We start from the raw sequence: 16,373 nt of genomic DNA on the forward strand, positions 1-16,373 counted from the left end.
TGTGATTTTTTTTGTTGTTGTCTTTTTATTTTATTTTTGCCAGTGCCATACAGCAACAATGCTTGGGGATGTGGTCTTTTACAAATTTGAAAATACTGTAAGAATGTCACTTTTATAGAATTGGCTTCTTTATTTTATAATGTATGATTAATGTCTACATCAACAAATGTTAACCATAGAATCATATCGAATCGTATCGAATCGTTCTGTATTAAAAATATATCGTTTTTAAATCGTATCGTAACCCGTGTATCTAGATACGTATCGAATCGTCTATCACAGAGAGATTCCCAACCCTAGTAGCAACACAACTCCACCTAATGCAGGCTGATGGCACCCCAGATTAAAACGTCCAAGAACACATAACTGAAACCACAAAATATCTCCATACTGCTCGTCCGTAGTGATCCAAGTGTCCTGAAGCCCTGACATAAAAAGTTGTTTGGAAAAACATCATTTGAACTCTGTTTTTAGCCTCATTGTAGCCTGTAGCTATAACTGCCTTTTTGTACACTGCGCTCGCATGTGCGCGCTTGCACGTGAGACCAGCGAAAGCACGTGAACACACAGGAAGGCGGTGCCCATGTGTCATGGTCTCATTAATCATGAGCCCAGTGCCAAAGATCATGAGAGGAGAAGACGAGCAGGTGCTGGTGCAACTGAGGACAAGCTGACAATCAACACACCCCTTCATGGTTGAGAAGCCGTGATGAAGAGCACATCAAACAAGACATAGCTATCACAACTTCTGTGCACATTTGACCTCACCGCTGATAAAATCATGTTTGTGAACCACACAGACTGCATCGTCAAGCATGAGGAGGCTGACGTCACCCTTGTTAGCTACATGCTGCAAGCAGCTGAAGCAGGGGCACCCATCATACGTATCCTAAGCGATGACACTGATGTATTTGTTCTGCTGGTGTACTGGTCTTGGAAGGCTGATGTTCAATCAACAGTGGGATGGCACCATCTTAGACATAAATGCCGCCGTCAGGGCGTTGGGTGATAAATGTCAGGGTCTCCTGGGGATACATGCATTCAGGATGTGACACTGTTTCCTACCCCTGTGGAAAGGGCAAGACATCTGCACTGAAAACACTCCTAGGAAGTACCATGCCTGGTCTGAATTCAGTGCTAGGAGAACCTGATACCACTTATAGTGACCTTAAAGGAAATGGCCACTTTAGAATGAAAATACAGACATTACTTAGTGACCCTCGTGCCGACAAAAAGTCCAGTGTAGTTTTTTAATCCACAAAACTCGTTCGGGGTATCGGAGGATAACAGCTAGCCGGGAATAAGAGCTACACTTGTGTGCATGGAAGTGCATGGAACCCACATTTTGAAAATGTAATAAAACTCTGCTAATGCATTTCAAAAACGTCAGAACAGCTTGCCCGTCGTAATCCAAGTGCCCTGAAGCCGCGGCATGCAAAATTGACTTTAAAAGATGTAATTTACTCCACTTTAATAGCAGAATTTCTCACCATGGTCAGTTAGCCTGCCCTGCAGGAGTGCTGTGTTTACATGGCAACTTATGCGAGACTTGAGAACTAGCACCACCACTAGCCATCAGCCTGCAGCCAAAAGAACTGCAGCTGCCATGCTGCAAGTCTCAGTTGTACTGACTATTGCAAGTGTGAAGGAGGTGTGGTCCGCTGCAACAACCCATTCGCAATACATAAAGACAAAGAAGATGAGGAGGCTGAAGGAGATGAAGGAGAGAGATGATGAAGAGGGTGAAGGTCATTGAGTGTGCGACATTGTGGTCGTTGTTACAGTATACTGTAAGTTACCTTTAATGAATAAAACAAATGTATTGTCATTTCCTGTATTAGCTAAATAACCTATTTTATGCAAGTGAGTGTTTTTTTGTTATGTTTTTACCTTGGACCTTTTTTGAGCATTTAAGAATTTTCACTATTTCGATTAAAATTGTGTTATTATGCTAATAATGGCATGGCTTTTAAGCTACAAATATTTGTTTCATTTTTTTATATGCACTATGCAGTACATTTACACTAACATGACCTTACTCTGAGAAGTTGTGAAGATTTTAATTTAAGAAAATTTTCTAAATCTTCCCAATAATGAGCTAATTATGCTAATTATGCAAACTGCTCCACATGCAACTCTTGGCAACTAAGCTGAATGTCATCTACAAGGCTTGTAGATGACATTTCAATCATAAAAGTTTGTATTACTTGGGGCGTCAGTGGCTTAGTGGTAGAGCAGGCGCCCCATGTACAAGGCTGTTGCTGCAGAGGCCCAGGTTCGAATCCAGCCTGTGGCCCTTTGCTGCATGTCATCCCCCCCCCCCCAAGCTTACCTGTCCTGTCCATTAAAGGCAAAATGGCCAAAAAAAAAAAAAAAAAGTTTGTATTACTCATTGTACATACATTTCTGGGTTGATGAAATTTCCAATGGACTACATCCAGGGGTGCCACCAGGAATCTTGGGCCCCATGAAAAAAAAATCACATTGGACCCCCCTGCGCAGCTGTTGTCACCACATCTCTAGGACCTAACTGACCCATTAAAGCTAACTCTGATGCAAGATTTAAAGCCGCCATATAAAATGTGCTAAAGGCCATCTTTTACAGTCTAAATGTAATTTTTATTGTAAAATCCCAAAATGGAAAATTCTCTTAACATTAATGAAAGACTTAAAAAAAGACCTGAAATATACATTAACTTTTCAATCCCAATAAATTGAGATTATCATCTCAAAATAATGAAAACAGCTGATTTTTGATAAGTCTGTATCTATAGATGTCATTTAACGGCCATAATTCAATCTAAATGAAAGCATCTAACTGGATTATTTTAATATTGCCTGTCACTTTAATACAGGCAGAGTTAGGCTACTTAATGTTTCCAACTGTCCAGCATCCAGTACAGACAGTTGTAGGCTGTTTTTGTTTCATAATAATCATTATGTGGAAAAATAATTTGTTTGAATTTCTGTCATTAAAAAATATTTCGTTTTCTTTTTGTAATGGTTAAAAAGAGCAGGAGAGAGAGAGAGAAACTCCCACAGACTCCCTGCAACGATGCTAACTGGCATGTCATTCACACAGTGTTGCTCACCGTCTTCATTGGGACGGGGAGGGGTAAAGTTATGGGGAGACAGGGCTGCTGCTTCTGACTCATCTGTTGTTGAGTCTGGTAAAAGGGCAGGGACAACTGATTTAATATGAATATCTTGCTAAACATTTACCTGCACTGATTATAGGTTAAAAAGGAGTGAAATGTAGGCTAACACTAGTCTGTAGCTAGCTTATTTCACTATGGACATTAAGCTAACAATTTCTACCACTCACAGACTATAGGCTACCCACCTTTCGTGGAGAAAAACTGGGTCACATATTGACACCCTTTCTTTTGCCTCTCCTCTCTCTCCTGTCTCTCCTTTTTTTGAAAACCGGATTTTCTTTTTGTGCTAGGTAGCATGATGATGACTGTAGCGTTCTAGCGTAACTGCTGACTGCTACTAGGCACCGTCACCATCAGTGCACTAAGGCAGGACCAAACCATGTCATGCAGATACAGGCGGGTGGTCAGTCAATATGGATGTTTACTTTTTGGTCAATGGGGATATTTAACTTTTACTGCCAAACACAAGTAAAAACAAAGAGATCATTAATTTTTTACTATATTTGAAAAAAATATTCATAATGATGATGGTTTAATAATTTTATATACATATATATATATATCTATTTATTTATTTATTTTTTTACCTATTTTTGGGGGCCCTGTCAGTCAGGGGCCCTTGGAATTGTCCTACCCCCCCCCCCCCTATACGGCGCCACTGCATACATCCCAACATCCCAACACCATCACCTGCACTTTAGGTAGCTGCTACACTACATCAGCTAACAGGTGAACTTTCACGGTCAGAGACTATCAGGGATAACTCTACTATGAGATTTCTTGCTAGGTAAGAAAAAGCGTTGAGCCATCGGTGTTGGAAGGGCTAAATACTGTGTTTTTAGGCGGGAAGGCAGTGAGGGATCTCTTCCTTATCACCGTCCTGGCAACTCCTACTGAGGAGATGGTTTGAACCTCCCTTGTTAGCAGTCACAGGGTGAATGGGGATTTGGGCATTTCAAAAGACAGGATAACAGAAATGTGTTGTCAATATATACATGTCATCTAAAATAGATGAACACAACATGACACGTGATTTTGTGGAGCACAAGTTTGTGACATTTAAAGGTACACAATGCAGTGATTGTTGCTTACTGTTTGCAGACACAACATCATCCTACACTGCTTGTGAGTAGACCACAAGCTGCTGTACTATTGTAGGAACGTTTCAAGCCAATCCTTTAGTGAGCTCACTAAGCTAACTGCAGAACCTACATGTCCAACAGAAAACAGACCAACCCCACATCATTCTTCATCCCCATCCTCCCCTTAGGTGCCTAACAGTGAAAGCCAACCCCAGAATTACCCTCGTTTTAAAACCAGCTTTGTCCTGTTTAATGTTTTGCCTCTTTATTTTTATAGGGGGTTTTTTCAGCTGTGTCTGTAATTTTCGTAGCTACCTCACTGATGCGTGCTGGTACTACCTTGTCAATACTTTTTTATAAAGTCCGGACATTACCTGCACTGGCTGGAGGCTACACACTTAATGCCAAAAGACTGCAATCAAGAAATGTTTTAACCACAGCAAAATAAGAAGAAAATACCAAGCTGCTACCTCCAGGGGTGAAAAATGAAGACAATGTGAAACTGTGAGCCAATCCTCATAGACCCCTATGTTAAAATGCTCAACTTTGTCTACAGCCTGGTACAAAAATGATTGGGTCTCTAAAGCTAATTTCCCCCTTCATGACAACTGTATGGGGGTGTTTTTTTTATTCAATTCAATTCAATTTTATTAATAAAGCCCAGTATCACAAATCACAATTTGCCTCAGAGGGCTTTATAGCATATGACATCCCTCTATAATTCACCTGTTTACATTTTATTAAGGCTTAAAGTTACACATAATAAACACCTGTGGCCACTTTGAGAAACAGGCAGACAGCCTGTTACTCAAATTGGCCACAGGTGAGGCATCACCACAGTAGGTCACTACTAGCTGCAAGAAACCAAGATGGCAATGGCCAAAAAACCTAACTTAAGGCTTCTAAACACGAGTCCACAAACCAATGGGTGACGTCACGGTAACTACAGCAGCATTGTGGTCCTCGCCATCATATTCCCTGATAATACATCCTGTCCCTTAAAACAACCACTAAGGACCAAGGCTACAGAGGAAGAAAGTATGCTTCTCTGGGCACTGACTGAAGCTGCCATTTTCTAAGACAGCGAGCTGGCATAGAAAAACTAAAGCCTCTCTCCTCCTCCCCTCACCATGCTGGCAAGGGCCCCCAGCAAATCTGGCTTTTAATGTCGCAATGTAAATCTCTAACATGGAGGGTTTACCCTACTCTCTCCCTACACGGCTCTCACTTTTCTTTCTTCTTGTGCCAAGCCCATCACGAGTGGGAGAGAGGGGAGACTGGAGAGCTTTTTGCATCACCCCCTCCTAGAGCAGGAGTGGGCGACATTAGCCCCTCTCCTTGGTAACAGAGGGAAAAGAAAGGGGTGGGGGGATAAAGTGCGAGACACAGAAGGGAGGCATGCGTCTTCTTTTGATGTGCCGTGGTGTTTGATGCCAGGTTGATATCTCCACTACTGAACTGGCAGTGTGCTCTCCACCTCGTTCTCCCACTCATCTCCCTCCTCTCCTCACTGTACCACCCCAACCTCTTCCACTGTTGCCTCCCCAAAAGTCTGTCATGGGCTCCCATCGCAAATGCTGTCACAAATGAGCTGGGATGAGCTTCAGAGCCATCTCCTTGCAGCTCCTTAATGAGCTACCAAGCTCACCCACTCCTAAGCTGGTTTGAAGTTCAGTGTCTAGAGAACAGCAGAGGTGTACAGCACCTTCAAACTGAGGGAGAGCCATGGTTGCTACCCCAAGACATCTGTCGTGGGTACAGAGCATGATGGGCATTTAATAGGGATCCAATTACACTGCAAGTTGTTGTTGCTCTGTGCCCTGTCATCTCACAATGTAGATATTCCTGTAAAAATAGCACAAACAGGAAAAAGCCACAATAGTGTATGTCTGTCTCCAAGTGCAACCTTGCTGAACCGGTGATGATTATACCAATCACTGACAGCTTGAATGGCACCATTTGTTTTGGAGGTACAATCCTATTTCTGCTTTATTTCACAGTATAAAGTCAAGAATGATATGAGGTGTAGATGATTAACAGACATGTAGCATTAAGGCTGTCTGTGCACCATGATCTATGGAAAAAGCAAAGACGTTAAACCTTGCTCCCTGGATCTTACAGCTTTATCACACTTTAACTAAGAGCATAAAAGTGTCTGAAACCCCTTGTGTCCAACAATTCTCGTACCTTTTGTGCTAAAGTGTGAAAGGTAGGCAAAGTTTCGACTTCAATCAACTGCTACAGTGCCTTTAGGGAAAGACTTTCCGGCGGTTTGCACCTTATCCCCAGCTGCATGATTCATTTTGTTGAGACTACAAACAGTCAAAAGACACACAGCTGTTGGAGAGAGATCAGGGAGGCAATGTTTTGAAGCCAGGCTTTTCACCCTAGTCAGTGCGGACATTCAAAACAGGTACACACACATTTTCCTTTAGATGTTGTCTAACAAAATGCCATATGACTTTGTTTCAAGAATACTGAATCTTAGGAAAAAGAGACAGCTGCCTGCTTTGTATATGTGCATAAACATAGATCAAATATGTGTCGGGTGCTCTTGGAAAACAGCGAAAATACAGTATAAACAGGAAAGCAATCCATGCACTCCAAAATATAAGAAACAAGAACTACCAACTTTGCGATTGTATGCCTCTGCAAACCCGTCAGCTTGCAGTTACAGTTAGTTACATCCATATCTAAGAAAACATAGATGCTTAAATGCTTCACACACAGCACAGGAGATCTATACAATCAGCACAGTTTCAAGGTGGACACCCAAGATTAGTGTCACCAATTCAGTATGTGTCCAAATGTCTCCCTTTCTCTTCCTGAGTTATGGCATTGAATAATGGCCAGAAAAGTTGACCTTTGACCTTATGGATATAAATGTCATCACTTCATCATTTTATTCTATTTGACTTTTGTGGGAAATTTTGTCATAATAACAGTATGAACTTCATGGCCAAAAACATGTTATGTGAAGTCTCAGTGACCTTGACCTTTGACCTTTAACCACCAAATTCTAATCAGTTCATTGTTGAATGCAAGTGGACGTTTGTGCCAAATTTGAAATAATGCCCTGAAGGCTTTCTTGAGATATCATGTCCAAAAGAATGAGACTTATGCAAGGTCACGCTGACCTTGACCTTTGAGCAAACTTCCCTCCAGGCGTTCTTGAGATATTGCATTCACGAAAATGGGATGGACAGACAGAGGGACAGCCTGAAAGCATAATGCCTCCAGCCCCGCCTATCGTTGATGCAGAGCCATAAAAATATCAAATATTAAATATTAAAAAGCCTTTATCGTAGTGGTTAAATTGTTAGAAATAAAAGCCAACATGTTTCGACCACTCACTATAGAAAAAATGATCACGATCATATTTTTTGCCCTGCTATTAAATAAAATTGAATTGCATTGAATTAATCAGTGAACTGCATATGGTAAGTCTAGTGTTTCACTCCAGTGGCCTCTACATGATCTTGCGCTGATGAAAAGAATTAAACCTTTTTTATGCACCCGAACCCTCTTTAATGATTAGATTGTAAACCATTGTCTCCTCTGAAAGGGGATGATTGTGACTGGTTTTTTGTGTGTTTAACTAAAATACAAAATCTGTCTTTGCTAACTGCTTTCCTGCCTGCATGTTGGTGACATAAAGCTATGCTTATCTTTGCCTCTGAAATGTACTTTGCGTCCTGCCTTTCAGGGGTGGGAAATACACATTTAAGTTTTGCGATTTTTTACAATAATTTTTAATTGATTTTTATAAGTAATGAATTTTATAATTTATAATTCAAATGTGGAGGTGGAACGTACTTGCTTTTTTGTGGTAATCTTTTAGCTATGTGGCTCCATATCCATTTCAAGACAAAGCGGAAGTGAGAAAGCAGAGAATGGTGGACGTTCCAAGGACACAGACCTTTAGCCACTCAAATTGCAATTGAAATCAGCCAGCGAAACTCTGTGCCAAATGAATTAACTTTCTGTTGCAGCTATAACACAGATTTGACCCTATGGAGCTATATTTGTGTCTTTATTACGTGCGAGAAAATAAATGATATGAGAGGGAAAAAAAAATGTTTGAGAGAAAAAAAAATATTTGAGAGAAAAAGTTTTCACACTGATAGCAAAAAATAATAATATTTGAGAATAAAAAAAGTTTTGAGAGAAAGTATTTTGTCATAGAATATAAAAAAAATAATTTGATTTAAAAAATGATTTCCAAGAAAAAAACTCTCTCAAAAACCTTTTTTTTTACTCTCAAATATTATTTTTTTGCTATCAGTGTGAAAACATTCTCTCTCTCTTTCTCTCTCTCAAAAAAAATTGTTTGTCTCAAAACATTTTTCTTCTCTCTCTCAAAACCTAAGTCTTTGCTCTCACTGTGAAAATAATGTCATGGGCGGGGTCACGTTCCTATTGGCCAGTCTCAATCGAATTGACAGCTAGGTGAGGATCGTCTTGGGAGTCCAATTCAACTGAATCATTCATCCACCATGGTGGATTCACCGGCATAGATGCGCTGCGTTATTTGGGATTGGAGACTCCAATGTTTGGGTAAGATGGTGACACACACAATTGATGGGAAGCTAGCTGAGCAAGTTGGTTATCAAAATCATTCCTATAATGAATCCCTTTTCTCACCTAACGTTATTTTACCGAGATTGTGTTATTAACTGCACTAGCCAGCTAGTGTTAACTTTACATCTAGCTAGGTTATCCCATTAATGTTTTACAACGGTGCTTTTCTCTTCCAACATTCCATGAGTGGCAGGGTGAGCGCTGCTACACTTCCGCCCTTAATTGGCATCAGCTGGTTCTAATTTCCAGTTGTCGGAGCCTAATTGCGCAGTGGTGGCACCTGCGTTATTTGGTCTTCCCCTCACGGGCGCGCTCACTTCTACCTGGTGTTTACCTGGCGAGGGCTGTGTGTGTCGTGCTCCGGTTGGCGTGCTTTGTGTGTGTCGTGTTCCGGTTTCTGTACCCAAACTTGGGACTCATAAGGTAGGCATGGGTGCTGCAGTGTTTGTGTACTGTTAAAGCGTATTATGATGTCACAGCTGCCGTGACTCTTCGCTTTACAGCGACGTTGGCCGTTCCTGTTGTGTGCAGCTTCGGAGGGGACTTTGAAAAGCGTGGTGTCTGCTCTTCCTCACTGAGAGACGGTGACTGGGTTTGAGCTGTGCGTTAAACTCCCTTCGCTCCGGAAAGCTCGCTCTGTTTTCTTATTTCTACTTCTGCTAGTTCTGTTAACTTTATGTTAACAGGTTGTCCTGCTCTCTGTCCTGCTGTAGCTGAGGCCACAGCCTGTGGCCTCTTCTCCTCCTCTGCGCACTGTGTGGGGCTGCACGGTGACGTGGGCCGTCAGCTGGGCATCCTGAAGGACGGCTATCCACGGCCTCCAGCCCCGGTGCGGCCGCTCCGTTTTCCACTGCTGTTCTGCCGGTTTTCCACAGACTGATTAAAGCACACTGTAACGCGGCTGTGCATTCATGCGGCTTTGGACCTCTGTGTTATATTTGGAAGTCCGTCTCCTGTCCCCATATTTACCAGTGTACGAATCTGTGTGACCTTCTGTTGTTAAGAGTAGTCTACAGGTTTGAGTGTATTCCCTGGGGTGCAATTCCACAGGTGGTGTTGTCGGTTCATTTCCCTCTCCTCTCCATTTGGCCACACATGCATAACGTTAATGTATGTATATCCGGTCCCAAATAACGCAGCACATCTATGCCGGTGAATCCACCATGGTGGATGAATGATTCAGTTGAATTCGACTCCCAAGACGATCCTCACCTAGCTGTCAATTCGATTGAGACTGGCCAATAGGAACGTGGCCCCGCCCATGACATTATTTTCACAGTGAGAGCAAAATCCTGACACGAGAGCAAAGACTTAGGTTTTGAGAGAGAGAAAATGTTTTCACACTGATAGCAAAAAAATAATATTTGAGAGTAAAAAAAAAAAGGTTTTTGAGAGTTTTTTTCTTGGAAATCATTTATTAAATCTTTTTTTTTTTAAATATATTCTATGACAAAATACTTTCTCTCAAAACTTTTTTTAGTCTCAAATATTATTTTTTGCTATCAGTGTGAAAACTTTTTCTCTCAAATATTTTTTTTTTTCTCTCAAACATTTTTTTCCCTCTCATATCATTTATTTTCTCGCATGTAATAAAGACACAAATATAGCTCCATAAGACCCAGCTGTGGGTCTGCTGTGACTCCTGGCACTGGGTTTTGCACAAGGAATGGGCATGAGTACTCGAGTACTCCTTTGGACATCAGTTTTTGCTCAACATGTAGAGTACTTGCCACCGCCTCTCCTGCATGTGAACATGACGTTTATATAATCTTATGTTATTGTAGAGCTGCGTGCAGTATATTGCTTCAAATACACAGGGGCAGCTGTGGTTCAAAGGTAGAGCAGGCCGTCCACCAAATCAGTGGTTCGATCCCCGATCTGCATGTCGAAGCATCCTTGATCCTTGATACTGAACCCCAAATATCTCCCGATGATGCTTCCATCGGTGTGTCAGTGTGATTAAAAAAAACTGATTAGGAGCCTCGGCCACCAGTGTATGAATATGTGTGTGAATGGGTGACTGTGACTCGTAGTGTAAAAAGCGGATGACTGGAAAGGCGCTACACAAATGCAGGTCCATTTACCATCCACTCAGCACCTCCTTGCCTGTCTGTCTGTCTGTCTGTCATGAGTCTGTTGCTGCAGGAGTGTGACCTCTGCACCAGGGAAAGGCAGAACTCAACCCCAAGGTCAGTGTAGCATCCAGACAGTCTACAGTGTGGACATGCTACAGCTAACTTGTCTTAATTCATCTTCACAAAAAGCAAAAGTTACAAGCTTGATTTCATTTAATGTCTGAATAATTACATTTGTGAGGGTATGAGGGTGAAGTATATTGTGAATACTTTCTCCACCATCACCTCGAGACCAACGTTGACGAGTGGAGCAGCGATTAGTACGTAAGCCGGCTGACCAACACATGCTGCAGCATTATCCAACTTAAAACACCTCTGAAAAAAATAAATAAATAAATAAATAAAATAACTGTCTGCTCAGTCTGCTTCACCTTAAAAATCCTGCACCAGACCTGCTCAGCATCTTGGCTTTCCCCAGATTGAATAGAGAGAGAGGCTGCTCGCAGCTCCCCTGCTGCATAACGTAAATAACGACACAGTGAAGCCACATTATTCTTATACAAACAGGAGACCTGTGACCCTGAGACCCCTAACAGGATAAGCGGTTATGGAAAATGAATGAATGAAGATGCCTTGTGATGTATCGATGATATCATCATTTTATCATTGAATTGTAGCCCCCTGCATCGAAATCCAATCTAATTGCGAGATGCCTATAGATTCCCACCCCTATTACTGGGAAGACAGGAACTGACTTGGAGCAGAATGGCTCAGGAGACAGTCCTTCAATTCTGTATTTAACCTCTAACATAAATGGCAGCGACAGAAGGTTTACTCATTTTTCTCATGTTAACTTTCAATTTGTGGTTTAATAAGCTAATTAAATTGTAGTAATTTCAAATTACGCTTGTTTTTCATTGTTGATGTTTTACATTTTTATTCCTATGATAGATTTTCATTGTGAGTACTCAAGTACTCAACAATTACTAAATGGGAGTACTCCAATATTGAAGTTACTTAAAATACCCATTCCAAGTTTGCACCGTCTTCGAGTTGCTACAACTACTTCTGAAGGTCTGTCTCTGGAGCTTCCGCCCACTCTCCTTCCAGCGAATAGTCTCTTAGCAGCAGGTAGTGAGATGGAGAGACCATGGGATCCACAAGCTGGTTAATTATTGTTTCACTGTGGCCTGATAAAGGTCTGAGAGAGAGAGAGAGAGCGTGAGCATGACAGCTGCAACAAATAAATAGATGTATGAAAAACACTGAAAGGACAGCTATTTTTTTAGTTTTGCCTTTAATTGATAGGAAAGTCAAGTGTGAAAGGAAGAGAAAGAGAGAGAGAGAGAGAGGGAATGACGTGCAGCAAAGGGCCACAGGCTGGAGTTGAAACCAGGCTGCTGCAGCAACAGCCTTGTACATGAGGTGCCTGCTCTACCACTAAGCCACCTATGGCCCTGAAAGGACAGCTAAATGTAGCAGTTCAAGTTTACCTTAAAAAAAAGCTTTTTCTTTTTATTCATTCTATTGTACATGTAGATTTCAGTAAGTCACAAAGGGCTTCACAGGAATATAGCTATTTAAAATAAGACAATAAAACAGTGATTAGTATAGTGGCCACTTTTCTATGCAGTATATGATGCTGCTGAAATAAAACTCAAACAACTGACATGTGCTATGCATTATTTTTTGCAAATAGGCCTCATGATAAACAGTCTCTTATGTAACTGTATGATTTAACTTCTCCCATGGTCTAGTGTTAAAAAGTAAACAAAATTTGCAATAAATTATAATATTGGATGGCAAAACTTGTAGAATCGCAGTACTTAAAAACTGCAATATATATCGCCTCAGCACCCAAGTATCACGATAGTATAAAAATGCAAAGGTAACCATATTGTCCCAGTGCTACCTTAGAGGACAGCTCATACCAGTTATTGTAGAAAATATCAGTGTGGAAAACTGCAGGGACCATCCGTGCCCTTCAACACATAAACTGCCTCAGCATATTAGATACATTCCTATCCCATATTCCTTCAGGTATAAGACATTATAAATAATAATTTCCTACAGCACTGTTTAAGATTACATCCCTTTTAGAAAAGTTCTCAGTACATGTCCTACTGTTACTGATGAAAATGCTGAGAAGGATTCCATTTGGGGCGAGGTGCATGATGTATTTAATTTTCTGTTCAGCTTCTGCTTCTGATCAGCGTGGTTGTTGAGAAATGGTTTTCTAAAATCAGTCCAATAATGGTTTTGCAGGAAAAATATAAATGTTAGAGCCTGAAAAATCAATCCAGCATGGATTTAAATGAATATGTTGTCTAACATAAGCCTGGTAATATCTATCAGCAGGGCCTGCCAAAGCCTTATGGAATCCATTTTGTGACGGCACAGAGGAAAACAGGCCATGCTTGTGTTTTGGTCTGCAGCAGCGGAGCCTGTGCCGTGTCTGTTGTTGTGCCAGATCTCTTCAGCCTTTTCTCTCCAAAGTTAAATCTTAAACAAGCGCTCCTGTCAGATCCTAAAGGCTACATGTTTGCATTAATCAAAACACTGTCCCTGATGGATAAAGACGTCAGTGCGGGGAACTCGCAGGGGGGGATGCTTTTCTTTATTGGATGCAGAAGTCTTCTGGAAAGATGGCACAACATCCACTGACTGAAAATACATGTAAAATAATTTCAACCTCTATTCGACCATGACAGGTTCTACTGATAGCTGGCTTTAATATGATACTCTATTCATTAATCTGAGTATGTCTTTGCACCCAGATGAGAATAGTCACACTGAAGCTTTCCAGCTATTTCCACCCATCTCTACAACACGGTATTATGCCTCCCACTGTGTTCTGTGATTGGCTAGTATTTGTCTTGTTGAGGGCAATGGCGGTTAGGGTTAGGGCAGCAAGGTCATGGTTAGGGCTAGTACTAGTCAATCTTGGATATTCTTTGAGATTGAAGTGGTAAATTTACGAGAAAAAACTCACAAATGTACTGCCAGAAAGTCAGATGACGAAGTAAACAGAGTGACACTGTCCACAAAGGGAATAAGACGTGGTGTATGAATGAGTAAAGAACAGAACTAGGTTTGTAGTCCCATGTGAGTCAACGTCAGATTTATTCTTTTAGGTAGAATACAGAATAAAGAAGACAATAGTGAAGAAAGCAAGCAAAGACATATTATTAACAGAGGTCCGCTCATTGTTGGATGTTGGCGTTGCTGTTGTTTTAGCTCATGCTAACTAAGCAGACATTAAACTGACTGTTCACCAGGAGAAAAGCAGCTCAAGAGATGGCTGCAACAGAAAAGTATGCTGATCCATGGGGAGTTGGGACTGTCTGAGATCAGATCCCTGGCACAAAAAGGATCAATTGTAGGTATCATTTGATTTGAGACATTTGAGATTGATTGATTTGAGATTTGATACTACTTAATATTGGGTTATTACAGTCAGTACCTTAAAGGTGTTGAGTACTGATACAGAGTCCTACAAGACTGCCCCTTACTATGAGTTTGAACTGTTCATCACCACATCTGGACCCCTGACACAGAGACAGCTAACACCATGGATGTATAAAGTGAACTGGATACATTGTTGGAGGTGGGGCCCCGTTCATTCCCATGACAGATGAGGCCAAAAAAGACCTCCTGGGTATAAAATTATCCCGATCTTCTGCGTCTATGTCAACATAGGGTAGGTACACTAGAGACTTTGCCAGCGGAGCGGCTTACTTTCGCCGCCTTCAATGGGGATAAAATGTTTTCATCTAGTGGCTCTTCTAGACTTTAAAATGTTATTAGACCAAATAGATCAAATCCCGAAAGTGAAATGAGTCATTAAGGTGGGGGTTTGATGCTAAAAAAAAAAAAGCATCCACTGATTCACAGACATCTCTTTCACAAGGTAAGAAAAAGCCCTTTTGGGTCTGATGGCGTCACATGATGGACGCGGAAGTTGTTGTAACACAATTTGGCCACTATGTCAAACTGGCTTCGCAGTCTTGCACACTTTGTGGGGGCCTGGCTAACATTAGCTAGCCTTCCTCCTTTCTGGGTTGAATACAAACTTAACAGCACGATGGTCTTCAAACATGTTGAATCTTACAAAGGCCCAGATCTGAATACACCACAGAAGTGAACAGCGTGTCTCCTAGCAACGCCAGTTTTCAATTAACACTCAAACGATGTCATTGGAAACACTCAGTCAGAGTCAGCTCGAGGCTTAGAAACTGTTTCCACAAATTAAACTGTTTTGAAAAACACAAAAAGTGAGACTTATTGAAATTTGAAAGGGTGAAGATGTGTGTATGGTGAGGTGTTTTGTTGTTGTTTTTTTTTTTTTTTTTTACATTATCTAGGTAGTTACTGATTTCCACATTTCACCATGCAATCAACATGGCAGAGACCTAAATTCTGCTTTACTTTGGTAATAATTTATTGTTGTCAAAGTTATCATCATGTCATGACTTGAAAAGTCACATAGCAAGGAAAAAACAGACATGATGACAGACATGAGCTATAGGCAGATTTCAAGTCTCTGTGAACAGATCTTCATACAGAAGTGCATAGCTTTCACTTGACTGACACACATGTGAAAGAGTGCTCTAAATTATTCACATACGGCTGACTTTAATGGTTTAACTTTCAGTTAATTTAATAATGATGTGATTTCAAGAGGCAGTACTTACTCATCATCTGGTGTTAGCTGCACTGGTTCATTAGTAAACTGCGTGTCAAAGTTTTCGAGGCCGTAGTCATCAGTGATTTGAGGTTTGAAGGGCGGTGTTACCTCTTTTTTCTCCAGCTGAGGGAAAACAGAGACAGAAAAATGTGTTATGTATAAGAAGAGTTTTTACTCAATAATGGAGTGCAGAGACCATGAGACCATGTAGAAAAAACTCCAGAAAAAAAACAAACAAGACAAAAAACAAAGCACATATTGTGCTCTCTTTCTACAATTGCACACCCCCTGCATTGATTAAAAAAAAGCACAAAACAGAAGCATCACTGATTGCCTGAAGGACATGGAGCTTTATTTGAGTGGTTATACTCCTTTTCCATGAAGTGTAAAACTCATCAAACATCTTCAGCTCACTTTTGGAAACACTGAAGTGTACTCTAAAGCAGTGGTTCCCAACTGGTGGGTCACAGTCTAAAAGTGAGTGATGCGGCCATTCTGTATGGACCACAATTGTCTTGCAAATGTCTCAAGGCACAGAGCTTTTATTTTGAAGTACAGTTTCCTGCTGTAGAGTGAGTGACTAATTGACAGCTACTTGCCAGGGACAGCAAACTAGCTTGACAACATGGCCAAAAGCAAGTATGACACTAAATGTATTAATCTTTGTGGACCGTGACCTAATGAATCAAACATGCTAATGGTATTAGCACAAGCCTATAACATTTTACATTGTATAAATTAGCCCATATATATATGTATGTATATATATACATATATATATGTATATATA

The 16,373-nt window shown here is 40.9% G+C and overlaps 1 protein-coding gene across 2 annotated transcripts in view; it reads right to left on the reverse strand.

Moving 5' to 3' along the window:
• The window catches only part of prkcz (protein kinase C, zeta), a 227,194-nt gene that overhangs the window by 16,163 nt on the left and 194,658 nt on the right, over positions 1 to 16,373 (reverse strand). Inside the window, exons 17-18 of one of the 2 annotated variants that reach the window (XM_050065363.1) lie at positions 15,591 to 15,706; positions 11,878 to 12,097 (exon numbers count right to left, since the gene is read on the reverse strand). In XM_050065363.1, the coding sequence (XP_049921320.1) occupies positions 11,959 to 12,097; positions 15,591 to 15,706 (255 nt within the window). In that variant the 3' untranslated portion in view covers positions 11,878 to 11,958. Of the gene's footprint in view, positions 1 to 11,877; positions 12,098 to 15,590; positions 15,707 to 16,373 lie in introns of those variants that run through there. The other variant, XM_050065364.1, reaches the window with a different exon arrangement.

Source organism: Epinephelus moara, chromosome 16 (genome assembly GCF_006386435.1).
Source record: "Epinephelus moara isolate mb chromosome 16, YSFRI_EMoa_1.0, whole genome shotgun sequence".
Lineage (NCBI taxonomy): Eukaryota > Metazoa > Chordata > Actinopteri > Perciformes > Serranidae > Epinephelus > Epinephelus moara.